Below are 16910 nucleotides of genomic sequence, written 5' to 3'. Positions count from 1 at the left end.
CCTAGGAGCTCAGTTATAGTTAACAGGAGTTTAAACTGTATCACCTGCTTTCTTTTCTTTCATCTTTATTTCTTTTCCTGGAGAGCAGGCCAGCTGTTTTAACTTCTTCCTCCCCAGCACCTTACTTCATGGCATATAATTACTAACAAATGAAGAACAGTATTTGAAAGACACAATATATAGCCTGTAAGATTCTAAAGCAAATTGTTTTTATTTGATAAAACTGAATTTTGCCAGATTTCACTGATAGGGGCCTGTCACATATTATTTAGTGACTGTGACAGATGCCAGAGTCCTGGTTCACTGGGGTTGAGGGTGGGAGGAAGAGGGATTGGGGAGTTATTATTTAATGAGTACAGAGCTTCAGCTTTGCAAGATGAAAAGAGTTGTGGTGATGATTGCACAACAGTGTGGCCATACTTTATGTCTCTGAACTGTACACTTAAAAACGGTTAAAAGAGTAAGTTTTATGTCATGTGTTTTTACCATAATTAAAAACATTGGAAAAAATTAGTTTACAAATATATAGCTTTTGTCATATCCATAATGTACAAAATTTTCTCCTGATGATGTGATTTAAAGAGCAAATCCTCAAGTTTCTTCGTTTAGGACTAAACAGAAAGCATGTATATCTCTCTTAGAATGATGACTTTTGAGTAGATTTCAGGCCAGTATTCTGTTATAACATCCACAAACAGGTGATTCAATGTTTATATTACCTGTCTGTTAGCAGATTCAGAAGCGGTATTACGAATATGGCTATATTTTAAACACTACTAGTTCCTGATAGTAAAACAATTCACCATGTAGTAATCTGCCCCTCTTTATTTATGGGGTGACATGGGTGAGGAATGCACCCATATTATTTAAAAAAAATTATGCATATACTAGAGGAAGAGAAATCAAGATCAAGAATGGCTCTAAATGATTGGGTGCCTTTTCCTGCAGTACCCACGGCACTCTACTGAGCAAAACAAGTGCTGGGATGGCTTTCTCATCAAAGTGTTCTTGACTTCTGGATAGAAATTAATAGATTTTACTAATGTCCATCAGAGAATATTTCAACTCACTCTTTTTACTCCCTCCATTCCAAATGACGTCAAACGCATTTTTAATTTCCAAGTTGTTCCAACAATATTCCAATTAAAAAGACAACTTTAGGATGGTTCAACTGTGCTGCCAAACTATCATTGCATTACTCAGACTGGACTGGAGGCTAAGCATGAGCCTAAGGTTTCTTATGTTAGTTTAAGTATGTTTGAGGGGCTATAGACCTGAATCATTTTCAATTTTCCATGATAAGAAATGAAAGAAAAACATCCTTATCTGGATGTTTATCTGGAAAAACATCCTTATCTGGAAAAACATCCAGAGTTTGTGGATGTAATTTTACTGGAGCTAATTTAACTAATAAGCAGTGATATCATGCCTTGTCAGGTAAGGAACCATTACCTAGGAAAGAAATTCATTTAGCTCCCTATACGGTCCTATGTGACATCCTCAGATCTTTCCAATCCTGTCTCCTTCACTTAATAAGAATAACAACGTGGCTAATTTTACTGAGTGCTTACTATACGTAAGGTACTGTTCTAAGCATTTAACCTATACTGGTTTAATTCTCACAGAGGCTCTCTGGGGTAGGTACAATGATTACATATCAGGGATCTGGCCACCTCCCTGTTGCTAACCCTTAAGCAGGCTAAAGGGCTCTAGAGCCAGAACTTAGAAACTAATCATCAAATCAGCTTTGCAACAGATTCTGTCAATTCCAGTACCTAGGTTTTTGCTTTCTTTGCTTGACTAAGTCCTTTATAGGACCCTCCTTGCCTAAGTTTCTGCCTCATAGTCCCTTACTTCCAGAGATTGAGTCCTGACTTCATCATCAAGGGCTTCTTAAGATTGTAGCCTTGCTCCAATACGAGTTCTGGAGATCTTCTCTTTGCCCCCTCCAGACCCCGTCTTCAGGCATCTCTATTTTGTTCCCTAAGCCTGGAGGTTGACCTGTTTGGGCCCCTTTCCCCTTTTCCCAGTTGGGTTCAGTCAGTGGGGTATCTAGGCAGGATATTGGAGTGAGGCAGGACAGTGAGTTAGGAGAATTTATCCCCCTGGTTCCTTTTCCTCTCTCCCTGTGGGTCTAGGGCTGGTGACACTTCACTGTGACTAGCCCTGAGATATAGCCCTATTTTTCCTGGTTTCCCTATACCCAGCTGCTATGGTCTGAATGTGGCCTCCCAACCCCCCAATTCATACGTTGAAATCCTAACTCTCAAAGGTGATAGTATTTAGGTGATGGGGTTTTTAGGAGATGATTAGGTCATGATGGGGGAGCCCTGATGAATGGGATGAGTGCTCTCATAAAAGAGGCTTCAGAGAGATCCTTAGCCCCGTCTATCACGTGAGGACACGGCAAGAAGTCAGCAGTCTGCAGCCCAGAAAACAGGCTTCACCAGAACCTGACACCTTGATCTTGGATGTCCAGCCTCTAACCCTGTGAGAAATAAATGTCTGTTGTTTATAAGCTACCCAGTCTCGGGTATTTTCTTATAGCAGCCTGAAGAGACTAAGACACCAGTCACACAGGTTAGCTTCATCACCTGTACTGTGTTTCTCTTCTTCTCCAGACCTGACAAGAGAGCCAGGTGCTACATGACCCAGCCTCTGTCTTATCTGTAATTAGACAATGTGACTGACTTACTTTCATCTTGATGTGTTCAGGAAGAAGACTTCTGGGGTAGAGAGGTAATTGCGCAGAAATCAGAGGCTGGGGGAACAGTGGAAGACAATATTCTCCTGCTCCAAAATGTCACCTATCCCCATCAATTGTCTGCGAAAAGCCAGCAGCCAAGAGTGGAACCATCTGAAAGTTTACACAAGAAAGTATATGCAAAACTTAGAGGGACTGTGGACAAGTTCTATCGTTCTAGAGGCTCCAAAATCTTTTCTAAGAGATACTAATTTTTGTGAGTATTTTCTCCTTGGCTATTCCTTATTTTACTACCTGTCTCTCCACGCCCGATACTTACATGTCTTTCCTCATTTACCAGACATTCAGGTGCAGAGTTAAGAGTAAAGGGGAGTAAGAGTCAATTCAAAGTTCTATTTTAGGATAATTATAAGTCATGTAAATCATCTTCCATTGCATAGTTTTTGGATTAATGTAGAACATTCTATTCATCTTAAAAGCTGATAGCAAGATGAGATCATTATGATTTCTGCTTTAAGTAATCATATTCTAAAATATTAATGTTTTAGGCCAATTTTTTAAATTCACAAAATGTAATAATTTTGATGCAAGAATCAATCCCTATGCATAAAAATCAGGATTGATTCAACTTTCAAATATTAATTTATCTTACAATTATAACATGAAATGACAAGTTAATTTCTCTTTGAAATATTTACCCCATTATACACTATATTAATATCATATATTAATGAAATGACTGGTTACCATTTACCAATGTCTCCATTAATTTTGTACTTTCATAGTCTCAAAAGTTTAGGTCTAAACATAATTAATGTGCTGAGCCACATACTTCAGATAATTTACTTAATAAATCATCTTAAGTGGTTTGCCCTCTCACCTATTATCAATAATTTTCTCTTCTTTAATATTCTTTCAGACCATGTTGAAGCAACATTAAAAAAAAAAAGAACAATCAGATACATTTCACATTTTTATCATTTCTCTACCTCCTATGTATAGGTCATTAGAAAAAATACATTAGTATATATTTTTGAGTGGCAGTATTTTCCTATCAATAAATACATAGAATAATAAAATGGAAGGGAATGTAAGAGGCCATCTTCTCTCTGTTATCTATATTGGGTATGGGCCCCTAGAGGGCAAGTCAGTACGAGGAAGCTAGTTTAGGGTGGAGAATGCAAGTAATGATCAAAGAAGGAAGCCCAAGGAGATGGAATGGATCTATTTAATCCAGCTGAGACCCAGGAAGTTATATAAAAGCAAGGAAGAATACTTTGAGTTCACTGTACAGAAGCCAACCTCAAGGTTCAGGAGTGTCAAAGACTGCGAGGAACAGGGGACTCAGCAGCAGTGGCATTTGGGACAATGTTGTGAGCCCGTGATTTTATAGAGAAGTTGCTCAAACAGCCAGAGCGAGACAGAACCTCAGGCAAATGTACATCCTGTTCATAGGAAAAGGGGAAGGCTAAACTTGACCTTCTACCAAAGGATAGAAAGCTTAGTGAAATACTTTTTTCTTTTTTGGTAAAAGTAAAGTCTTGCTATGTAGATAGTTCAAGATAGTCTTTCAGTCTGAATCTCTTCCAAATACTATATTAGATGATGAATCAGGGTCACATAAGTGTTTACAAACACAGGCTCTAGAATCAAATTGTCTGGATCCATAACTGTAGAACCAATACTTACTACCTATGTAATATTTCTGTGCCTGTTTCCCCATTTGTGATAATATGGTGATAATAACAGTACTCTATTATCAGTTGATATGTTATGTATGTTAATAGCATATTAGCTTATTAATAGTAGTATTTTTATTATTAACTGAAGGAAAAAGACCCATATCCCCCTCATACAAGCTTAGATCAAACATGCAAGGTGGGAGGGGGGTTTATAAGCCACAGTAGAGAGGGGTGGTATCAAGAAATATATTTACTTAACCTGGATGCCTATGATTCTATAATAGACTACCTCTACCTTACTTAAAAATATAAAGAAAATAATTTATTAGAGTTACCCCTTTTATGAAGGACAGCCAGGTGGTCTGCGATAGAGGTCTTTTTCCAAAGTGGGCATCTGCCTGGCCTCCCAGGCTTGTTTAGCTTCCTGGAGGTGCTGCATCAAATTTACCTAAGTGACACTGATGGGGACATGGCAATAAATGGTAAGAGTGGATCTATAATGTTTTTAGTAAAAGGCGTCTTATTAGACTGAAGCATTAGAGGAGGTGGCCTAGGCAAATTTCTCACAAGCTAAAGGAGAGGACCAGAGCTCATGTGCCAGGAGACACCTGATATACTGCTGGAGCATCGGGTCGGCCTTCATCCACCTGGATAGGTGTAGCTGAAGGACAGTAAGAAGAGAGGAAGTGTAGCTGCTCAGCAAACTCCAACTGGGAGGAATTCCTACAGAGGAGGGGCTTCGGTAGGAGGGGAGGTGGTGCAAATGAAAACATGCAACAGAAACTGCATAGTTTTTGCAGCGCTGGAGACCCCTTATACCACTTGTTGGCTACGTGATCTTGGGGAAACTCCTCACATCTTGAAGCCCAGGATCCTCATCTATAAAATAGGGGTATTAACAGTACCTATCCATGATTGCTGTAAAGATTAAATGAGTGAATGTCTGTAAAGCGTTTAGCAGAAGCTTAGCAGAGAGTAGATAGTAAGTGTTAGCTACTTACTACTGAAAACAACTTGATTGTCCTCACCAAGGTAGCCATTAAGTAAGGAGGAAACAAAGGTATGCTGTCCCACCTCTTTGGGTGAGGGGAAAGGTGAATAACGATCATACCGACCAACTCCAGTGTGTCACTGGTGCCCCTGAACGAAGTCATCAAGACCAGACTTCAACAGCTCACCAGATGGGAGGGGTCTGCTACACCAACTGCAGTCCTGCAATATCTTTATAAGGCGGATTCCTGCCTCATTACAAATGGCCACAAAACGAAAATGTGGACATAATAGTGCCCGCTAGACCAGAGGGGTCTGAGGCACTTAGGGAATGGCATTGGTTCAAAGTCTGTCTCTATGTGGGGAATGCGTGGATGTTATGCCACAAAACCCTGCACAGCCTAGAGGGTCAGAATGGAATTTGATAAACACGAAACAAGTCAGACTGAGAGATCAGGGCATCCCTGGAAACTGCACCTATCCCCTGGAGTGAGAAATTCACATGATGAAGTAACCAGCCCCATGACGAGACAGAATGTGAGTATAGCAATGGGATACTGGGACCGAGTGTCCTGAGAACATGATGGTGGTAGGATAGTCAAGGTTCACAAGTTTGGCGAGCATGGGAAGCTGGAGATAACAGGTAGATGGAGCTGAGCACTTGGTATGGATGGATGGGCAGTATTCCATACCAATGCAGGATTATCCTGGCTGGATTGAGGGCTCCGGTTACCTGGTAACTATAGAAGACTGAATGTTGCAAAGCCTCATAAACTACAGTTTGGGGCAGGATTTAGGAAGGGTAGGTCACCAGGATGTCTACGAGTAGTTTCCAGGAGCTTGATACCAAGTCCTTCTACTTCTCTTTTAAGCCTTCAGATTATAGAGATCTTTACTCTGACTCAAGACTAAATTTTACGACCAGTGTTTTGGGCTCAGAATGGGCTTACCCATTCAAAAATCTAGATATAAATCGGGATACTTAACTGGCCTGAAGTGAGCTCAGGAATCAAGTTAGCCCTTCTTCCTGTGACAGAATTCTGTAGAAATGGTCTTAGATAATGTTTTTCCTTGAAAATAAGACCTAGCTGGACCATCAACTCTAAGTGTCTTTTGGAGCAGAAATTAACATAAGACCCAGTCTTATTGTACTATAAGACCAGGTCTTATTTTACTATAAGACTGGATATAATATAATATAATACAATATAATACCGGGTCTTATATTATTTTTTGCTCCAAAAGGCACATTAGAGCTGATAGTCCAGCTAGGTCTTATTTTTGGGGACACATGGTAGTTAGCATAGTCTTCCCTTCTTAGGGTTAGAACCAATGAAAGTTACCTGTAATTTACTTGTCTCTCTTTCAATCTGTTTAAAGTTGCAGGAGGAAAAACACACAGCACATCTCCACTTAGTCTTAGGATGGGTGGCATTCACCTGCATTTGGGAGAAGTCCCTGAACTTGTAAAGGTGACAAGTGGACAGCTTCCTCTGTTCATCCTAGATTGACAGTGCTCAAGGCACTTCTCCCAGTCTCAGGGGAGGTACCCAGGTGATGCTAATGTTGATGGATTGAGAGAATGATTTGAAACTGCAGAAGCCTTGGTATCTGTGTGGATTTGTATGGTTCTGTTCTCTCTCTATCTCTATCTCTATCTCTCAGAACCTGATTCGAACTATGGATCATGTTCCCCCCCAAAGAGATCCACATTTTTACATGTAACTTTAGGTCCCTAGAAGCCTGTCAATGAATTCCAGGTTAAGAATTCCTACAGCAGAGATAGGATCAGCAAGAATAGGCTTTAGGTTTTTGGCTTTCTTTTTTGAATTATAAACTTTCTTATATTTCAATATAGTGTGTTTGCTATTTGTTTCCTTGATTTACTCCAAAAAGTATTTTGGAGCTACAAAAACATTTTAAGATGTACTTTTCTTTCTGTTCCCAGATTCGCAGGCTATCATTACATTTGGATAATTTCAATAACCTCTGGAACTGTATGTTATTGAAACACCTTTTACTAATCATCAGTTACTCATCGAAATTCTCTGTTCTCCTTGGTACACTTGTTACCTCTTAGCGTCTTAGTGACATGATTCTTTCAGGCTATCAGCACACTGATGCATTAGCATACAAATTGATTAGCACAGAATATGTAATGCAAAACTCCTACAAAAATTATTGTAAGAAATGGAGGAGATTTAGCTACTAAATGTTGTTGTCATTTTATTAAGACAATCTGGAATTTAATTCATAAACGTTAGTCAAGATTTTATTCATCTCGTAACATAAAAGCTATGCTACATTAACCCTCTACTTTTTTTCTTTTTTCATTTAAGAATGTACAATGCTTGTGACTTATATGGCAACTCTTATCTTGGATCTAGAAGGCAATAACTTCAGATTTCAAACTTTATAAATTGCCCATTCTTAGAAATGGTGGAAATATTTTACACTATCTGAATAATAATGAACAATGCTGCTCTGTGATTTATAACTCTAAGAGCTTTTATAATTTGATTTATGAACAGCTCTCAAATTTTCCACTGGCTCATACAACTGAGTAAATTTTCTGGCCAAATGACTCAGTATTTTGCTGCATGACTAATCCCACACTCAATGTGGAAACTATATAAATGAATTCTATTTGCTTTTAACATAGATAATAAATGACTACTTTCTGAAACCTGTCTGTAAAGCATTATAGAGTAGATGAATTCAATTATATTGACATTTTAAACTCTCAAACTAGACTTTTTTGAGAAATCTGTAATGCTTGCACAAACCCCCCACAAAAAACCACACAACATTCCCTCCTGCCCCTAACACACACACCATTATCATGGATTCCATAACCCATAGGACAAATAATCCTAAATTTGGCTCTAAAATTTCTAAAATGTTAATAGATCAATTTGGAATGATTCCATTTAAAATTTGTTCTCTTACAATGATGTCTTTAAGTTATTTTTAAAGTTTTTTAATGGTAAAATGAATATAAAGTCCTTTCCCAGGGAATATTTGCTGAAAATAGTATTTGATATTACTGCAAACAATTGTTTTTCCTTTGAAAACTAAAGTTTAAAAAAAAGACAATCGCTATCCATCCACATGATGGCTCCCGTGAGTCTGGTGGTTAGAAATTGCCTCTAAGATTAGATGATGTAGGTTCTTCCACATGATGTGGCTTCTTCTCAACAAAGAACATGTATGAGTATATTGTTGACACAGGTCCTGGTCTCTGTCATGAAAGACCATTTGGGAATAAACAGGCCATATAACACATTTCTTCAGATTCTTCTCAATTCCTTTCATGTCACTTAATTGTGAGAGTAATAAACTTCACCCAGGAACACTAGTTACCAGTCCAAAATCAGTATGATTTATTTCTAGCATATTATTGCTAGAGCCATTTGTATCTAAACGTTCTGTTTTCAAGGAGGTAATATTTCAATGTAATGTTCTTGTGTGATTACTAGTTGGGTAATTTACTCACTTCCATATAGGTTTGTAATAAAAGCTTACAGACAGCCTGGGCTACATTCCAAGGTATTCCTTATCTTTTCCCCCCAAACATTCTTCTAGCCGGAGTATTAGTAGCCAGGGAGAGGGAGGAGGAGGCCATGGGCAGGGAGCCATCATAACTAGTTAGGGTCATTTTTAACTCTGTAGAGTCAGAAGCAGCCTGAGAGCAGAAAGAGCCAGGCTGTCGGACTCATGGTATGTTAGAACGAATAGCTAAGTCACAAATGCCCAGGAGAATGCCCTCTGCTCCCCTCTCTTTATCTCTTAATTTCTTTCCCACTTCTGGTTTCATCTCTGAGTTTCACAGGACTTGTTCACGTAGTCCTATTCTAACAAAAGGACCTTTATGTTGGCCTTTATTCAGGCTTTAATTGCATTTCTACTCATCCCTTTTAGAGTCGGATTTCTCCAAAGATTGTAGATAGCGGCTCTCCTCTTCTTCACTTACCTCACCCTCTTCCACCCTTTAGTGTGGCTTTAGCCTCTTCCACCACAATGAATCAGTTCTCTGGACTGTGTCCAGAGGTCTTCTAGTCACCAGTCCGCAGTCCTCATCCTCCTTAACTTCCCATTTGAGCATCTGGTGTAGTAAGCCACTACAGTGGGACACTTCCTACTCGGCTTCCACAGTCTTGCCTTCTGTTCACTTCTCCAATCCCCAAATGGAAGCTGTCTCCAAAGTTCTGATTCCAATTTTTTCTCGTAGTTTTCCTTCCTGAGTCATTTCATCCATTTCCATGACTTCAACTACAATTTATGTTGATGACTCCTGCCTGTCTCCGGTTCTGACTTCTCCACCTGATTTTCCATGGGCTTGCAAGATAATTTCTCACATTGATGCCCGTCTGATAATCTCCACCTCAATGGGTCTAAAACTCAGTTGGTCATTTTCCCTTTCAAAACTGTTCCTCCCCGCTAGCTCAAAACTTGGGTCATCTGCAATTCCTTCCTTTCCCTCAATTGGTCATTACATAGCTTAGGGTGGAGCCTCTTCTTCTTCCTATCCACAAATTAGGTATTTGAGCTACAACTTCCTATCTCTATGGAACTCCTGTCAATACTTCTGCCATTTTATTAAAGCTCCTTACTCTTATCTTGAGGCGGTAGAATGATTCAGTGATGAGGGAAATGGGGGAAGGCCTGCTAGCTACGAATGGACAGGGCTGATATATGAAAGGTCCCTGCTTGTCCATGGTCCTATCTCTTGCTCACTCGTGCAGAATGCCTCGTCCAATGGAGGGTGTCAGGTTCTTCTTAGCTTCTGGTCTCCAGGCAAGAAAGAGTATAGGTAGGGTTCCTTCCTGCCCTAGGTGGGAAAGACTATATAGTTGACCCTCGAACACCAAGGGGGTTAAGGGCACCAACTCCCCCACGCGTATGTGAAGTTGAAAATTCACATACAACTTCTGAATCCCCCAAAACTCAAGTACTAATTGCCTACTGTTGACTGGAAGCCTTACTGATAAGATAGTCGATTAACTCAGATTTTGTATGTTGTATGTATTATATACTATGTTCTTCAATCTGACTTTACCCTGAATAAAGTTAATATATTAATTTCTTTTTGGTTCTTTGTGTGTGTTCTCAATTTGATTGAAAATCCAAAGGGAAGATGGGCTGCATGATGGATCATCTTCTATACACCCGATACAAAACTCTCTTAGCTATTTTCCTCAACTTATTTGTCTTCTCTTGGGTGACAGGGCTAACTCACTATCATAAAAAGTCAAAAAATTATATATATATATATTTCCATTTAAAATTTTCATTTTGTGGCATCAAAGATTTGCCCAAGAGTGTACCTCCTCCATCCTTACCCCCAAACTTTAAATTTTTCTGATTTTGATACAATGTCAATTACTCTTTTTAAATGAAAATCTAGCAGAGAGAAAAGGTATTACTTCTACTAAATTAACTTCCAAAAAGGATTGATTGCCTGATTTAATATTTATTGAATTCCACAATGCATTAGGCATCACTGAAACACACAGAAAGAAGCAATTAATAACATGCCATTATTTGGAGAAAGAAATCATAACTTAGCAACAAATCAGGAAAATAGCAATGGAACCTAAACACCAAATTCTTTCAATGATTTGGTTTGCTTATTATTAGTATCCTTGAGATAACTGATGCAAAGAACAGAGATGAATGCATCTAAAAGAAATATCTATAATCCTACTGCATGGCAGTTAAGCATTTGCTTGCCAAGAGAGATAAATAATGTTCTTGTGTGCACTTGAAACTTATAAATGGCTGCAGCAAAACTCAGGATGATAACTGTTGTGCTAATGTAATAACTCAGAAACCCGTAATTGCTATTTAGTTGCTTTTTGTTGTTAAAAATGCAGAATTTGGGGCAAATTGGTTACTATGCTGTTTGTGGTCTTAGTCATGTTTCAGGGATATTTAGACCATTTCAGCTCTCTCACAAATTTTAGACAATAAGTATAAAGATGATCTTCCGAAATTCTGTTAGTTATTTCTCCCAATGTTTGCAGGTTAAGTCAGTTTTGTTGTTGCTTTAAATTACTCCACTGGGCCACTGTGAGTCCATGCGGTAAAGAATTTTTTCTTTCTTAATGTGCCACACATTGCATGCTCTCAGGATTCTCTTCAATAACCCCTGCACAATGGACAGGAATAGTCTCTCTCTGCAGTGGGCTGCAGTATCCAGGAAACCTTTAAGCAATGTGCACATGATGCAGTGCTCCCTGTCAGCCTCTGAGTGCCAGGACCTATGAAGCCTCTCCTGGCTTGTAGTGCAGCCTAAACTGACATTCAACATTGCCACCTTATCCAGCATCTGCCAGCAAGGTCCTTCTGTCTTCAACCACAACTGAATAAGATGCAACATGTCAGCAACTTGAATGTTTATTTTGTTTTAGGAAACGAGTTGTGCATAGGAAAACTTAATCCATTGTTTCCCATGTTTACGAGTCTGCATTTAAGAAATGCGTTAGGGAATGCCTTTTGGAGTTTCCGTTAATGTTTACACATGGTAATATGTTAAAGTTAACATCAATGGATAAGCTTTTATGCAGAGCTGGGCAGGTGATTTTGCACCGTTGGAAAACAACACTGATTTTGAGATCCTTCAAGTAAATCACAAAACTTGAGGATTGTCATGGATTCTTTGCTTTGCAGAATTTTACAAATTACTTTTTATGACACAATTTCTTCAGTCTCTTAAATATTCCAAAGAGTCCACTTTAGTAGTTATTAGAAACCCCACACATGCAGTAATGTGTTACCTTGCCTTTATAACTGCAGTTTCCTTATGAGAGTAAATAAAACAAAACAAGCAAAAACAGCCTCACACAGCATTGTCTTGGGAGCAGCATAACGCAGTACCGCACCTGGCCGGCGGGCCAAGGCCGCAAGATGCCGCAGACTGCAGCAGCGGCGGCTTCCTGGCCAGGTGGCGGTGGCAGTCCATTGAAAGGCGCACGGCAGCGTTCCTGCCATACCTTCTGCGTTGGCATTGCCCCAGCGACCACTGTAAAATCTCCCGGTCATCAACTACAATATGCTTTTTGCTGGTTAAGAAGAAATGGGAGGGGGTAAGAGGGAGAGAAGAGGGAGGGTGTGCATTTTAAGTGTGCCAGATCATTATTTGCTCACACTAGCTAAAAATTTTTCTTCTTAAAATATTTACCAGCCAATCCCCAACTTCCTTCATCTGCCAGTTCTCTACATCTGAAATTGCCTCTCCCTTCAAATGCACTAAGAGGCAGGTTTTACGGTAAACGCATGGATATAAGAGGATCGAAAGTGCCAATTTCTCCTCTGCGAAATAGCACCAAGTTTAGGGGTGGGAACACTTCACGTCTGCAGACCGGAGCGTTCTGTTGGGGAGCGCTCCCAGTTTAGAGCGGCTTGGAGACGTGTGGGCCTCCCCTTCCTGGAGGACCCCAATTCCCAGGGAAGGCCCTTCCCAGTGATCACGCTTCAGCGTGCGAGGTACCCCCCTGCAAGCAATAGCTCACCCGGCTGCATCTTCCAAAGCCCCAACCTCGGGGCGGGGAGCGGGAGGTGGGAGGTTGGGGGTAGCACCGCTTGGAGGCTCCCTCAGCGCCTTTTTCCCCTTGGCTCCTTGGCGCCCCCTGACGCCGAGCTCCCCAGCAATTCGGCCAAGGGAAGCTGGATAGGTGGAAGCCCCAAGCGTGGGGGAGCCGAGGAACCTGGTCCGTGAATCCGAGGACAGCACTGACTGGCCGATGGCCCCGCGGGAGGGCGCTGGGCGCTCAAGCCCGAGCGCAGCCCGTGGCCGCCGCAGCCGCAGCCGCCGCAGCCATGTCCGCGCGCCCGCGTTGCCGCAGCCCGGCCGTGATGTCATCAGCCGAGCCCCCGCCGCGGCGCCCCATACCCGCCCCCCGTGGGCCGCCGCGGCCGCAGCCCAGGCGCCGAGTCCCCGCCCCGACCCACGTGCGCCCGTCTTCGGGATGCCGAGGCCGGCTGCGGCCGCAAGACGATGCACAGGGCCCGGGTGGCCGCGGCAGCAGCGCTGCTCCTCCCCGCCGGCCGCCTCCCCGGCTGGGCTGCGCCCGGGGGCTGCGCACAGACGGGGGCGGGGGTGCCTGGGGAGGGAGGGGAGAGGCTCCCCACCGCAAAGTCCCTGCCTCGTCGCCGTCTGCTGAGTCATGGCAAGCGCTCCCCGCAGCCCTGGATCACTCGCATAGAGAGGCTGGCGCGCGGTGCGCAGCCATTGGGCTGGGCGCGGGGCCGCGTGCGCCGGGCATGACGCGCTGAGCCGCGCTCGCCCGTGCCCGCCGCTTCGGCTTGCGCCCAGCGCGGGTGCTTACACCGCCGCACTCCAGCCCCGCCACCCAGCTGCCTCCGCCTAGCCCGCACCATGATTGCCGCGGCTTTCCTGGTCTTATTGAGACCCTACAGCATCCAGTGTGCCCTCTTCCTCTTGTTGCTTCTGCTGGGCACCATCGCCACCATCGTCTTCTTCTGCTGCTGGCATCGCAAGCTCCAGAAAGGGAGGCATCCGATGAAATCGGTCTTTTCGGGTCGTTCAAGGAGCCGAGGTAAGACACGCTGCGACAGGTTTCTTCGGGCTAGGAGGAACATTTAAGTCGATTTGGAGAGTGAAGCGCGGCTCGCTCCCTTCTGCGCTGCTGCCACTCTCCATCATTGCCCACTCCCCAAGCTGAGTACGCTTCTGTATTTGACGTCCCTCGCTCCTAACCCCCTTCCTCCAGTCTCCCGGCTTGGGATAAACACAGCGAGGCGGGGAGCTGGGAGGAGAGGAACGGACGCAAATTCTTACTGTCAGTTGGTTAAAGCCCTTAAGGGTAATCCGAGCGATGTCCGGGGTTGCGGCAGCCTTCCTTCACTCACCCATCCCTGTAGCTTAGGGGTAAGAAAGTAAGGCATGGAGAGTTTGGGGCTCCCCAACTCCCCTAAAACTTTCCCTGAAACTTCTCCTGGAGAAATCCCCTAGAAACCGATGACCTAGTAACCTCCCTGCCCTACAGGATGTCCCCACTGAATTCGAGGCATCTGGAATGTGTCTTCCCGACCCTTGTCCACCCCCCACCCCAGGTTAAGTCCTTAGTAACTCGGCAGATGAATAACAGGGAATTAAATGAAGTTTCGTTTTTCTCTTTTCTCCCCAGATGCTGTTATGAGATCTCACCACTTTCGTTCTGAGGTAATTTATTTAGCGCGCACCCTCAAGGTCAGAAGAAGTTCTCTTTCCTGAGTACCAGTATTAATCATATGCGTATTAAGAAAACTGTAGGGAATTGAATGGCGAGCATGCTGCGCACAACCGAACTAGTGCCCAGCAGTTTTAGCAAATTTCTTGTGTAGTGGACCCGCTGTAAAAGAGGCGGGGGAAAAACAGCCTCTAAAAGCTCTACAGACCTTAGAAAACTAAGCCCTGGGGTGGATCTCAGCTTAGCTTACAATCTGTAATTTGCTGATGGAAGCTTTCTGGGTGCTGAATGGAGTTGTTCAGTTGAATATCCAAAGGCAGAGAGGAGCTTTTAGGAAGTTAGAACAGAGCAATTTGCATTTCATTGATCCAATATGCATTTCATTTTAGACTTTCGAGTTTACATTTCTATCACTCATAAAGCTCTTCACATTTTTATTGCGGCCATCTGATAATTTTTGCAAAGTGATGGTGTTATTGATCTGGCTTTATCTGATCATGTGTGCTAACCTCTGTTCTCAAAAGGTGGACCATCCTTCCATGAGCAGGTGGGGCGGTGCAGAGATAGGGTGGGATTGCTGTAGGACCAACTTCACTGAAGATAGAACAAAACAGAACATGACAAAAACATAATTTCTCCCTGACCCGCATTTCTTTATGAGTTTCCAGGCCAACCCCACTAAACGTGAAATAATTTTGAGAGCGTTTCACACAGCCAGGCTTGGAGGTTACTGGTCCAATGCTTGTTGTGGTTTACCCATCTTAGCTGCCTTCACAGTTAGATACCCTCCATTTACTTGACATATACCTGAGAAGTTATTTCACATTTTATTTCACATTGATCAAATGTTTTATTGCACCCTAGATGTTTTATTGGGCTCTGGCTGCTTGAAAGCTTTAACTGCATTATTATAACATTATTACAATGTTGCACAATGAGTAGATTCTACTGTATGTATCCCTGGAGGGTGAGAATTCTGAGCTCAATTTAGGATACTTAAGAGAATAAATTAACCAGTTAGGTAAGCAGACGTTCCATTGCTGGCTTTACACTAACTAGCTGTTTGGTGCTGGGAAACTCTTAACTTCCCAGTGCCTCAGTTTCCCCTTCTGTATAATAGGACCAATAGGACCTGGGAAGGTTGTAAGGGGAGGTTTATTGCAGGTTTCTAAGTAATTATGTAAAAAAAAAATTTTTAAAAGATGTAAAAATAAAAGTTGTGTGTGTAAATTTTAGTCTTTATTAAATTGATTCAAGTTAATGGGAAACAACATAAACTGTGTCTATTGTGAAGCAACACTTTTTGAATATATAATTAATTTAATAAAATAACCCATATAGATGTGACAAAAAATAACTAATGGTCAGAGTGCAAACATCAATATTTAGGATTTCGATTTTTAAAAAGAGATTACCAGTTCCATACATGTAAATGATAGAACCAGAATAATAATCCTGTTATGGATTACTTTACTTGCCGTCAAGTATTTTAGCTAAAGCACTAAAGAAAAAATGACATAGAACTATGTTTTGTTTAATTCTCTCTCAGTTAAGAATTTGTCCTGAGCTTGCATTTGGTTAGGAAAGCTGGGAGCAGTTGTGTAAGGCCTTACCTCATTTCACAAGATTCCTGGTACAGTTTGACATTTGTTTGTACTTCACATTTGCCTCATCTGCTAGACTGTGAGCTCCTTGAGGGCAAGGACCATATCTTGTTTAGGGATAGTGGATTCCCCACTGCACAGTATAGTGGGTTCTTCATAAATATTTACTGAATGAATGAAAAATTCTTCGGTGGGTGCTAGTTCCCATAACCAGGCAAATAGAAGTGAGAGTTGGGCAGAAAAGAAAACTGTACATTCTCAGAATTGAACATTCGCTGAATCTCAACTCTTATTTTAACTCTCTAGGCTTTTAAAAATTGCCCTGAAATTTGTATTAAAGTGTAAGTCACTGGTTAGAACAAAATGGATTTGGTTAGATTTTTTTTTTCCCTCAGAAAATCAAATGAAAAATTAACTTAATTTGTTGGTGGGCTACCGTGTTCCTTTTTGTAACAAGTTCCTTGGATAACTACTCAAAGAATATTAATTTGTAAGTGAAACACCTCTTACATGAGAATGTCATATTTCATCATGGTTTTATGTTTACCACAAATAAAACATTTTCCCTTCAGGATAACATAGGGAATTGTTTTTCTATTCGCTTTCTATCGAAATGCCATTTCCTGCCATTTTTCTCCTTGAGGAATATCTCTGAAATTTTTGGATTCTAGCATATTAAAAAAATTAGAATTTGAGTAGCATAATGGATTATTCTTGTTGCTTTTTATTAGTAGCT

The 16910-nt window shown here is 41.7% G+C and overlaps 2 protein-coding genes across 11 annotated transcripts in view; one reads left to right on the top strand and one right to left on the bottom strand.

Annotated features, from left to right (window-relative positions):
- Positions 1-13235, bottom strand: part of BEND6 (BEN domain containing 6) — a 49209-nt gene extending 35974 nt beyond the window's left edge. For both annotated transcript variants that reach the window (XM_033103690.1, XM_033103689.1), the window contains exons 1-2: positions 12891-13235; positions 2696-2857 (exon numbers count right to left, since the gene is read on the bottom strand). The gene's annotated coding sequence lies outside the window, so the exon portion shown is untranslated. The remainder of the gene's footprint in view (positions 1-2695; positions 2858-12890) is intronic.
- A 279-nt stretch (positions 13236-13514) lies between these two features.
- DST (dystonin) overlaps positions 13515-16910 on the top strand; it is a 429322-nt gene continuing 425926 nt past the window's right edge. For 4 of the 9 annotated variants that reach the window (XM_033103131.1, XM_033103108.1, XM_033103124.1 and 1 more), the window contains exons 1-2: positions 13597-13937; positions 14529-14590. In XM_033103131.1, coding sequence (XP_032959022.1) covers positions 13757-13937; positions 14529-14590 — 243 coding nt within the window. In that variant the 5' untranslated portion in view covers positions 13597-13756. Of the gene's footprint in view, positions 13938-14528; positions 14591-16910 lie in introns of all 9 variants that reach the window. The other 5 variants (XM_033103113.1, XM_033103109.1, XM_033103125.1 and 2 more) reach the window with 4 other exon arrangements.

This window comes from Rhinolophus ferrumequinum, chromosome 3 (assembly GCF_004115265.2).
Source record: "Rhinolophus ferrumequinum isolate MPI-CBG mRhiFer1 chromosome 3, mRhiFer1_v1.p, whole genome shotgun sequence".
NCBI lineage: Eukaryota > Metazoa > Chordata > Mammalia > Chiroptera > Rhinolophidae > Rhinolophus > Rhinolophus ferrumequinum.
The sequence above is the reverse complement of the archived record's forward strand: the minus strand, read 5'-3'. Positions and strand labels throughout refer to the sequence as shown.